Here is an 11,650-nt window from a genome sequence, read left to right on the forward strand (position 1 = left end):
GCAATTAATTCACTTTGGACTTGTACCCACCGAATCGAGATTTTGAGCTCAAGCACTTGATTTCTTGGGTTGGGCCTTTAGCAAATCAAGCCAGCCCCACCCACTGACATTTCTATATGCATAATTGCAAGCAATCTTGAGCTACATCTCACCATGAAGCACCATGCTATACGCAGGGGAAGCAAATATGAATAAAAGGATCATCAAAATCATGGAATTGATTAAAAACTCAAAGAAGGCAGCCCCTCCACACAGTCAAAGGCTTTCTAGAATAGTGTTTTGATTATATAGATAAAATTGTTTTGACTTATTTTTGGTGTTGATGCTTGAAATAATGAAAAAAAAGAGGAAATGATAATTTAACTGCACGGCCACTGCAGAGTAAAATTAACCACCACTTGTATCATCAAAATCTCAAAATCACACGGTAAGTGATGAAAATATTTAAAAAAAGCATAAATTAATTATGCAAAAACAGTAACTTAATCTAATAGAAGAAACTACACACTAATCAAAAAGCAGAAAAGCAACTACAGTTGTCAGGCCATGGCAGGCAAAGAAATTGAAGAGCTTAAATAACATTTCATGACTTTCGGAGCTTGAAATGGGGTGTGCTAATTGAAATGGAAAGACATGTAAGGTACATGAGTAGGTAAAATGACAGGTTAAATTAGACTTAATGATTTAGGAGGATACATTCAGACAAATTCTTAATGGTGCATTATAAATATTAAAAGAGATATCGGGAGCTTCCAAGATAAGTGATGGTGAAAAACCAATAATATAAAAAACATTTCATATGAATTAAAGAAAAAAATGTAAGGAAAAACTTGTTGACCTATCCACCCTTATTGACATGTGGTTACCATATTGGTTAGCACCCACATGACAGGATGTGGGGCTGGGCATTTTGCGAAGCACATGTATCATTGATTCAACTTTTTCAATAATAGGGAGGCATCGTTTGCTTCATGTTCAGCCATTATACCCAGTCCTGATGCCTTTCATCGAGTGACTTAATACCCTAGAATTAGATAATCAGCTGAAAAAATTATCAAAATTCATGGTATTTAGTTTTATCTGATTATCAATAACTGGTGGATAGTTTTTTAAATAACATATCAAAATAAAATTTTAGTCGATTTAACATTATCACTTCTACGACCACCAAATCCTCAACTCGCCTGCTGAGGGCAAACTCTTCTATTCCTTGTTTTCATCCCTCTATCAGATTCGATAATAAGATTCTAAACCCTGTCATCATCACAAAAAAATTATCTGCATAACTTATAAGCACATCCTATCCTAGTTACCGTGTAATCTATTCTTCCCAAACCATAAAACCCAGTAGTTCTTATAATTCCTTCAGCCAACAACAGTAACAAATTATCCAAACTTGTTAATTCACAGATATGGGTCAGCGAACTTGTTGATTTTCCTGTCATGCTAGCTTTTAAAAATAAAAAAAAAAATATTTCCATTTCTGAGAGATCTTGGACTGGTAAATAACAAGGGAACATGCCCATTTGTTTGCCACAGGAAAGATGTATTGATACATGAAATATCTAAATAGGGTGGCAATTCTTGACCGTTTTAATCCGTTTAACTTGATTCAATCCATTATAGATCTCAGGTTAGCTTACCTATTTAATAAAATGGTCCGGTTCGGATTTGGATTCTTGACCCGTTTGAATAAAAGGTCGGGTCTGGGCTGACAAATTTTTGACCTATCCTATATCCGACCCAATCTGTATCGAGTCCAACCCGACCCGATTACACCCCTAATCTAAAAGAAGCGTTAAGTGTCCCTTACCCAACTACTGAAACCAAAAGCAGATGATAATATGATGAAAGAACGTCTATACAACTATATGCTACCATTGACCCTAGACCAATCTGACCGGCCAAGTATGACTGCTAAACAAAATAATTAGTCAATAGAAGTTCTTTTCTTTCTAGGCCACCTGATCCCATAAACTCAGGATGGCAGAAGATTCATCAATCAGCTGATCAATGGCCTGTAGGAAATTAATAAAGCCTAATTACGGAAAAATATGCATGCGGAAGCCTTGACATCTAATTTTCCTTCATTACTAATTGGTCCCTTACAACTTGATAACCAATTAATTAAATAACTTGAACTGATCGATTCAGCTTCCATTAAGAAGAAATTAATAAGCTATGAAAGAATACATGGAGACTTCTTTTTTCCATTTGCATAGTTTGATGACACTAAACATGCTTGGTGGTCATGTCTAGTACAACTTTCAGCAATGAAATTCAGGAGAGGCAATCAGAGGTACGTGAAACAACCAACTCAAGCAACATATAGACAGAACATATACAATCAATTGTACTGCATTCACAGATGGGAGGTGATTAACTAAAAGTCCAACTGATCAAAGATACAAATAAGAAAACAAAAAGTTCAAAGAAGATTCAAAAAAAAAAAGTAGTTTAACGGAAATTTCAAAGCATCTTCAATACAGAACAACTAAAAATAAATTGACAGACATCATTGCATCTTAAGATGAAAGTGCCTGCATGAACAGATTCATCCTGTATCTATCTCACGAAGAAATCCACAAAGTTCCATCTATAATATTTCATTCTCACGTTGTAACTGTAAGGAGTGATCATGATTCCTAAAGAACAGAGTACTTGCCTGGTTGAGCAGCACCAGGAAGGGAGAGAGCCTGAGCCGTGTAATCCTCCAGTACTCGTTTCACTTCAGCTTTAGCCTTCTTCACAGAAGACTCGGTGGGGCCTTCAATAAACAGGTAAAGTTTGCGTTCTCCCGGACCAGGAATCTTACCTGGAGGATAGTACTGGCCCCTGGTAGTAATAGCAGCTCCAGTCCATTCTGAGATTGGACCCAAGGTCTCTTTATGGGTGATCTTCCAGCGAGCATTTTGTGGGAAATCATTGATCTCCAATTCTGCTTCATAGTGTTCGGGCATGGCATCAGCTTGTATCTTTGCCAAATTGTGCTGTAAATTCATGGCAGCAGCCAGTGCAGCTGCCCTAGCAGCTGCCTCAGTGTGTGAAGCAGTTACAGGTAGAGTTGCAGAGATAGGTAGACCAGCTATTCCAGGAAGAGTGACAGCAGGCAGACCGGCGGTAGAAAGTAATTGAGTGGCGGAAACCGGAGCAGGCATTGAAGTAATAGGTACCTTTGAAGCAGCAGCCAATGCAGCAGCTTGGGCATTAGCAAAAGCCTGTGAAAGGTCAGCTCCTGCCTTTCGAATTCCATCATCTTCAGAATCTGAATCTGATTTATCCTCCTCAAATCCATATTCTCTTGCCTGAGCTTTTTTGGCAGCCTTCCTTGCTTCGTCTTCCTCTTCATTAAACTTGAAGCCACTTCCACCATAGCCAGTCCCATGGGCTTGCTCTGTTCCCTGGCGCACCTTTGCCAGGAATGAATCAGCCAGTGCCTTTAGATCTGCGGGAACAGCTTGTTCAGAAAGTTCCAAGGCTTTTGCGAGATCTGGTGCATAACGTGCATCTTCCTCAGAAATGAATGTGATGGCACAACCCTTTCTGCCTGCCCGACCTGTCCGGCCAACACGGTGAACATAATCTTCGTAGTGGTTTGGGACATCAAAGTTGACAACCAGCTCAAGCTCCTTCACATCTAAACCTCTGGCAGCAACACTTGTCGCTACCAGCAGGTTACAGACATTGCTCTTAAAATCAGAGATAGTAGACTCACGGTCAGTCTGATCCTTCGCCCCATGAAGCGAGAGGCAAGGATAACCATGCTTGAGTAAATCCCTCAGTAGAGCATCACATTTGTCTTGCGATTGAACGAAGACAAGGATCTTCCCCTTCTCATACCACTCTCCCAAAATCTCTAATAGCCTCAAAAACCGGTCGCTTTCAGGTCTAACCTCGACCAATTGAGTTATATCTTTGTTCACGACACTCCTTCCCCCGACCTGGATCTCGACAGGCTTGTTCAACACCTTGCGTGCCAATATCTCCACCTGCCGAGGAAATGTAGCTGAAAATAAAACTGTCTGACGGTCAGGACGTGTATTTTGAACAATCCTGGTAATCTGAGGTTCAAAGCCCATGTCAAACATTCTATCAGCCTCATCCATCACCAAGTAAGTGACCCTGCGAAGGTTACTAATTTTTCCACTACTCGTACAAAGTATATCTATCATCCTACCAGGAGTGCAGACAACAATTTCAGCACCTCGTTTTAGATCACTAATCTGCTGAGCAACACCTGAGCCTCCATACACTGGCACACAGTTAATGCCTAGAACCTTTGTGAACTTCTTAATATCACTGTGAATCTGTTGGACAAGCTCCCTAGTAGGAGCCATAATAAGCCCTATAGGACCATCCCCAGGCACCACTGGAGGCTGGTCTTTAATATGTCTCAGCATTGGCAAAACAAAAGCCATTGTTTTACCTGAACCAGTTTTGGCAACTCCTATGCAATCTCGCCCGCTCATGATGATAGGGAGCGCCTGCGCTTGAATGGGCATCAGTTTTTCAAAATTAAGCTTCTTGATTGTATCCAGAATTTTGCTCGTTAATCCAGTCTGACTCCATGTTTTGATAGGCTTCGGCACATCCTTCCCATGTATCTTCAATTCAAACTGTTTTCTATAGGCTGCAACTTCCTCAGCTGTCATCCTCGAGATTTCTTTTGCTTCGATATAGAAATTCTTCCTGAATGGCAGATACTGAATCTTCGAATGATCGACAATTGATAACTTCTCAGCCTTGGTCTTCTTCACTCTTTTCAAGAATTCTTCATCATCTTCATCTTCAAGTGCAACCTCATCATTCTCAAGATCCTCATAATCAGAGTCAGAATCTTCACCAGGAATTATCCTTCCCACACTGTTCTTTGCGCCCCTTTTGGATTGATCACCATTACTGACAACAGTTTCTTTGGAGGCCTTCTCTGAGCCAGCTTTCTTATCATCAGTCTTAACAGCAATCTCGGCACTCTGCAGCTTCTCGACTTCAGGCAATACCATAGAGTTCATGAAAGCATCAAGCGGGTCAATTTCCTCCTCACCATCATTAGACGCCTCAGCACCATCAGGCACGGCAACCCCATTAACAGAATCTACTGCCATGGCATGGCCATCCCTATCAACCGGCCTGGAATCTTCATCCATGGCCATATCTTTATCAGATTTTGCAGGGACTGCTTCTTCATCATCAGATTCACCCTCCAAGGTCCAATTTTTACCAGACTTGGGTTGTTCCTCAGCATTGGCCCCGCCCAATTTCTCTCTTTCCTGTTCCTCTTTCTTCCTTCTAAGCTCCTGCCACTCCTGAACCCTACGGCGCCGCTTTTCCATCTCTTCGTCCAGCTTCCGCTGCTCCTCTTCAAGATCTTCTTCACGGGTTCTCTTCTCCTTGTTCTCAACCTCCTCATCAGCCCTATTCCTCCTGCCATCTTCACTGCCTTCCCTGTCCCTGTGCCTGTCAGATCGGCTGCTCCGCTCCCGCTCCCTTTCTCGGGAATCCTCCCTTCTCCGCCGCTTCCGGTCAAGGTCATGGTCTCTGTCCTCATCTCTCTCCAACTCCCGCCGCTTCTCCCTGGCCCTCTCCCTTTCTCTTTCCCTCTCCCTGTCCCTTTCCCTCTCTCGATCTTCCCTTTCTCGTTCCCTCTCCCTCTCCTCTCTCCTTCTTGTCCTCTCTCTCTCCTTCTCCCTCTCCCTCTCCCTCTCCTTCTCCCTCTCCCTCTCCTTCTCCCTCTCCCGCTCCCTCTCCTTCTCCCTCTCCCTTTCTTCCCTCTCCCGTTCCCTATCGTCTCTTTCCCTATCCCTCTCCTTCTCCCGGGCCTTCTCCTTGGCTCGCTCCCTTTCCTTCTCCCTCTCCCTCTCCCTGTCCCTGACCCTGTCCCTGTCCTTGTGCCGGGAATCCCTGTGCTTCTCGCGATACTTGTCGTCGGCGCTCCTCTCCCGCTCCGACCTACGGCTCTCCCGATCGCCCTTCTCGGAATCTCGATCCCGATCCCGGCCCTTGTCCCTCTCCCGGTGCCTCTCCCCGTTCCGCTCCTTCCCCCTTTCGCGATCTCCTCTCCTGGAATCCTCCTTCCTATCGGAGGCATCTCCTCTCCTCGATGATCTCTGCTTACCCTCCTCCATGCGGTCCTCCATCCGCCAAAAACTATCGGATCGACCGAACCCTAGAGATAGTTTACCTGCTGCCCTAACCTCGAAGGAAGAAGAAAAGAAACAAGAAATTAGAGAACCCTAGAGGGAACAGGCAGCCCCAGACGCGAGGGGTGGGGATTGGCGCTGGGGTTGGATTCTTCCCGAACTGGGTCGGCCCGGTATAAATACCACAAAGTCGGCGTACACGATTCAGACTGACCGCATGACAACGGCCTGTCCTGCCCGCTATGGATTCTAGCCATTTGGTAATCCTGACAACTAGGGCCATCAATCCAACCATTTGACTCGGACCCAACATCATCCTGACCAAAACCCATGACCAATTAATGGGTTTCAAAATTAAACTATTAAAAATTGTAGCTCGAATTTATGTTTGAGGTTTTTAAACCCAATCCAGCCCAACTCGATACCGGCTAACTACCTAATTTATTTATATAAATTATTAATTTTATTTAATATATCCTTCAACTTCTAGACTCTTGGCATATAAAATTAATTATTTTATGTTATAAAATCTTTGAATAATTATACTTAACTTTATATATATATATATAATATCTTTTCATTTTTTTTCTTTGTCAATCACTATCATAAGGTTGACTGCTAAGTACTTGTTGATCATCATTCAATTTTTCAAGTATGTAACTGGGTGTTTTGCAGGCAAAAATCTCAAAAGTGCGAATGCTCGTAGCTTGATTAATAGTTCGAGATATGTAATTTTGTATCCCATAAGAATCTAGACTTCATACATCTTAACTCAAACACAAATAGTTGATAAAGTTTATGATATTTTTACTACCCAAATCCGATCCTTCAATTAGTTAAGTATAGAACAAAATTTAGACCAAGACTTCAACGAATCTTGGTTCAAATTTGGTAAAACTTGGACCTAACTTGACTCGATTGCCTCCTCTGCGTAGCTAGTATGCAACTAGAGGGTTGAATGTCATATCATATATGTTTACCTACATTATAGCATATTTGATAGTAGAAGTGGCCTGAAAATAGTAAGAAGGTATTTTTGGAAGTGACACTTTCAAGATATGTACTTTGGGGAAATAGGAATTTTTGCAATTTGATTTATTGTTAAAATGAAGGTTGTCACTTTTCATTTATGGAAGAAACCCTAATGTAAGTGTTGCCAACCCAATTTCAATGACTTTGGCACTTCAGAAATCATAAGTAGGGAAAGTGGATTTTCAGTTCATTCACAACAATGTGGTTTGGAGAAGATTTCGACCGAAAATTAATTTTAGTTTTTACTTTTACCATCCAAATAACTGACCAAACATGCCATTAAAGACAAAGCCAAAGAGTAGTATTTTCAGGCATAACATTTTGTTAGTGAGAGAAACACTGCAAGGCCAACAGATAGTGAATGTGTTAGCTTTGACGGCAAAAAGTTTTGGCTATTGTGCTAAAGACTTAGGTCCGAAGAAGACTTTTATCTAGAATGTGAGACTTTGGAGATGTTAAGGAAGGGCTAGCGTCCTTTCATCTTTGATGTTGGATCATTGATTTCTTCTTCAGTTAACCTAAAATCTTGCTCCATCCACTCTCTTAGAGCTATTTGGATAATTGGGCCAAAAATACTATTGGATTCACGAATTGAGCCAGTAAAACCAGCAAAATTATAGGATTATAAGCTAGGCTAATAAAAATTAAGTCTTTAATGCTGAAGGGCATTTTTAGGAAAAAATAAAAATGGAGTGATTCCCGCCTCATGAGAAAGTAACTTTTCCATGAAATGTGGGAATCATATTCCCATGGGAATACAACTTTCCTGTCTCTCTCCTTTGAAAACTCCAACCAAACAAGAGGCATCTCATTACTTTCCCGTTGACCACACTTTTCCCTCTTCTTTTCCCGCGAACCAAACGAGCCCATAATTTTGTACTAGTCCAATCCAGAAATCCAATAGAATTTTCAGCCCAATCATCCAAACAGCTCCTTAAAGTTATCAATAAACCAATAAACCCATCAACTTCATTCCTGTCTTTGACATCTAGAAGCGTAACCTAGCACTCTTAGCCCCTTTTCCATTACAGAGCTGATACTTCCCCAATAGATTGTGAGCCTGTACCTGAAGGTGCCTTCTTATTAGACATTTCATATTGTATCATAAACGTTCCGAGTGATGGGGCTTCAATCCGATCCATTGCTAGTGGAGTAAGATCCTCCAGTGAACCATATTCTGATCGTTTCTCCACACCTCTCATCCAAGTTAGATTTGAGCCTTTACTGTTTTCCATAACCAGAGGCATTATGACCAACAATTGACTCCCTTTTTTTTTCCCAATGCAGCAACAATTCCTGCCTTCATAAAATGAAAGTGAGAGATACAGTCCTTAATTAAGATTAAGGACCGATACTATTGCCAATGAAAGTGGCTTTCTATGCCACTTGCTGCATTGTTTTTCTACTAACATCTTCCAGATGCACTAGCTTGCTTGCTTAATATCGATAGCTCCTCCATTCCTGCAGAACCTAAGCATTGCAATATTTCCACAATGTCAGAACCCAATTTCTGCAGGCAGTGCAATAAGATTGGAAGCCTGCATGATCAGTACAAAATTGTTCTTTGAATTCCTGAAAAGGGATGGGCTTGTGGACCCCAAAAATCCACCATCCTTTGAATATTCAACATGTAGTCAATTAGGCTATATGATCTTTGCATGCAACATCTCTAATTAACTATTCGGTTAGCATATGTCACTTAATGAATCATGTATTTTTGAAAATTCTCATTCCTCGTTACAACCTTCTTTTTTTATGTCAAAGATAAAAAGCTATGCCCAAATTCTAATATATGGACCCAGGCCCTCACCAAGATCAATTGGACTACCAAATCCACCCCTCCTTTCAAGTGGAGAGCCTCTCTTTCTTTTTATCTCCTAGAACCACTTTAGCAGCATGAAAAATTGATGGGAGATCAACATCCCCTCACAACTCTATGGATCCTGCATCCTTCCCTACTCTAGTATCAATACCAAGGATACCATCACCAAGGGCAAGAGATTCTTTCTTAAATTGTTTCAAAAGACGCCCTCTTGGTGATGCTTAAAAACTCATCAGCATCAGTCTGAAACCTCATCATCCAAGCATAGAGACATATTCTTCATGCTTCTTGTAAAATAATTCAGTTCGGCCTTAGAGTCAGTTGCTTGGATATCTTCGGTATCCATAATTTCTTCCGTTAATTCTCTTCTCAGAATTTTTATAAGTGATTTGTGCGAGCCATACTGCATACCTGAATGCTAAGTATGACTCGTAATAATCTATCCTTCGAAAAATATGACGACTCGTTCGCTGTCTGAGATGCTAATTTACCTACTAAAATATCATCTGTTTCTACCAAGATTCTAGCATAACGATTCCATTTCTGTCTAAATTTTGGAGTAAATGAGTCTCTAGATGCTGTAGGCTATGGAGAGCGGGGGCTTGCTCTTCCATCGTTGAATCATTAACCACTATTTTAAGATTCTCGTCCGGAAAACACAACTCTTGTACTTGTCTTCATATCCATTGCTTCGAGACCAACTCTCCCTCCCTTGTCAACACTTGAAGGTGGTTTAGATAGATGGGTGGCTATTTCTCCACTTCCTTCGCGGCATCGGCGACTTCTCGCCCATGATCTCGACCAATGATATGTTACTGCTCCTTGCAGTCGGTTAATGTAATGGGCCACTGGTATCTTTGGTATATTGGGTTTTTCCGGAGACTGGGCTTTAGGCCTACTGTGACACCTCATCCATGATATCGCTCTCTCTCTCGTTTAGCTGCGTTTTTAAGGTCTGGCAGCCTTCCTTTTCCCAACGGCTTAGCCAATGGGCCGTTTTAGCTGTTTATATAAATAATTTTATATATGTAAAATGGATTAGAAGATTTAATTAGATTTTTTTCTCTTGTAAGATAGCGTATTTTTCTACAATTTAAGTGGCACGACATGCTCCCATTCGTTTTCCTTAACCAATTAAATGTCTCAAAAGGGCATGTGTTGAGATGCTTGCATCAAGGTTTTTTTTTTTTTTTTGGTTCTTTTGAGCCGTACATGAAACAAGCCTCTTAGAATAATATCCTACCAATACAAAGCCATAGATCAGGGTTTACCTCGTATAGTCATGAAATCTCGTCCATGGGCCAATAAGGCTCGTCGCTTTCCCCCGGAAACCGCTGACGGGCAATTAATTGTCTTCCGAGACTTCGAGAAGCTCTCGGAAGTTTCTGTCTCGTTCCCGACTCTTGGAGAAGGGTCGAAACCCCTTCTTCCAAGAACCCTATTTAAACGCCCAATCCCCCTTTTTCTCCTCCCAAGCCCAGCAAATAGTCGCAGATCTTCTTCTTCCAGGAGGTAGAGCGAGCGAGCGATGGACGTCAGGATGTTCGGACTGGAGAACCCTATGTTTGCGACGCTGCAGCACTTGATGGACATCCCGGACGAGGTGGAGAAGGCCATCAACGCCCCCACCCGCACCTACGTCCGCGACGCCAAGGCCATGGCCTCCACCCCGGCCGACGTCAAGGAGCTGCCGTCCTCCTACGTCTTCGTCATCGACATGCCCGGGGTCAAGTCCGGCGAGATCAAGGTCCATGTGGAGGACGACAACATGCTCATCATCAGCGGCGAGCGCAAGCGCGAGGAGGACAAGGAGGGCAAGTACCTCCGCATGGAGCGCCGCATGGGCAAATTCATGCGCAAATTCTCCCTCCCAGACAACGCCAACACCGACGCCATATCGGCCGTGTGCCAGGACGGTGTCCTCAGTGTCACCGTCCAGAAGCTGCCGCCGCCGGAGCCCAAGAAGCCCAAGACCATCGAGGTCAAGGTCGCCTGAGTTAGATCAATAATACAACCGACCTAGCTACATACTGCGTGTGTGAGGCCTGCCCGCCCCCGATGTTGCTGCTGTTTCAAGGGGTTCTGGTGTCCGAGTCTCTTTTTTTTTTTTTTTTTTTTACGTTTTTGCTAAGGGTGTCGGAGTCTTTCTTGATCTCTCTTCTCTTGTTTGTTATGTTACGCGTCCCTGATACTATGGCCTCTCTGGTTAGTTTGTGGTGTCCATGATGGTAGTAATGAAATGGCATTGATGTTTGTTTGACGCCCAGCATTAATCCTTCCATTTGCTTATTATTTTACTCACACTGGTATCTTCCAACCTCACTTGTTTTATTATGTATACATTAGAAAATTGCCTTGACGACAATGACAAGCTGCAGTATTTTTGATTGATCCGTGCGACGAACGCCGGAACTGTTATTTTTTTAAGGAAAAAAAAAAAAAGGAGGAGCTCATCAGTATGTCTTATTGTCGTCTTATATCATCAAGGGCAAAGCTTCGCCAACAATTGCAAAAGCAAGCACCAGAATAATTTTTAAAAGATGCTTGATACTTGAAATAGCATAGGTCAGATGCCTGATGACAATAACATGCATCAGCAACCAACATTGCCCTAATTAGTCAACGGGCATCGTTGCTCAACAGGTGACTTTATGAA

At 42.2% G+C, this 11,650-nt stretch overlaps 2 protein-coding genes across 2 annotated transcripts; one reads left to right on the forward strand and one right to left on the reverse strand.

Moving 5' to 3' along the window:
- Positions 1–2,342: 2,342 nt before the first annotated feature.
- On the reverse strand, positions 2,343–6,296 carry LOC113462887 (P-loop containing nucleoside triphosphate hydrolases superfamily protein). The gene has a single exon (XM_039130438.3). It carries the CDS (start codon positions 6,135–6,137, stop codon positions 2,646–2,648), a length of 3,492 nt encoding a protein of 1,163 aa, XP_038986366.3. The 5' UTR covers positions 6,138–6,296; the 3' UTR covers positions 2,343–2,645.
- Positions 6,297–10,335: 4,039 nt separating this feature from the next.
- On the forward strand, positions 10,336–11,254 carry LOC103709606 (17.3 kDa class II heat shock protein-like). The gene has a single exon (XM_008795047.6). The coding sequence runs from the start codon at positions 10,523–10,525 to the stop codon at positions 10,988–10,990; it is 468 nt and encodes a 155-aa protein (XP_008793269.1). The 5' UTR covers positions 10,336–10,522; the 3' UTR covers positions 10,991–11,254.
- Positions 11,255–11,650: the final 396 nt, after the last annotated feature.

The sequence above is a fragment of the Phoenix dactylifera genome, chromosome 12 (genome assembly GCF_051530095.1).
Source record: "Phoenix dactylifera cultivar Ajwa chromosome 12, Ajwa_hap1_PhDact_Kaust_v1.1, whole genome shotgun sequence".
Taxonomy (NCBI): Eukaryota; Viridiplantae; Streptophyta; class Magnoliopsida; order Arecales; family Arecaceae; genus Phoenix; species Phoenix dactylifera.

Bases quoted from the DNA above. Each gene is read 5' to 3' on its own strand.
- LOC113462887 (XM_039130438.3), bottom strand. From the start codon at position 6,137: ATGGAGGACCGCATGGAGGAGGGTAAGCAGAGATCATCGAGGAGAGGA.
- LOC103709606 (XM_008795047.6), top strand. From the start codon at position 10,523: ATGGACGTCAGGATGTTCGGACTGGAGAACCCTATGTTTGCGACGCTG.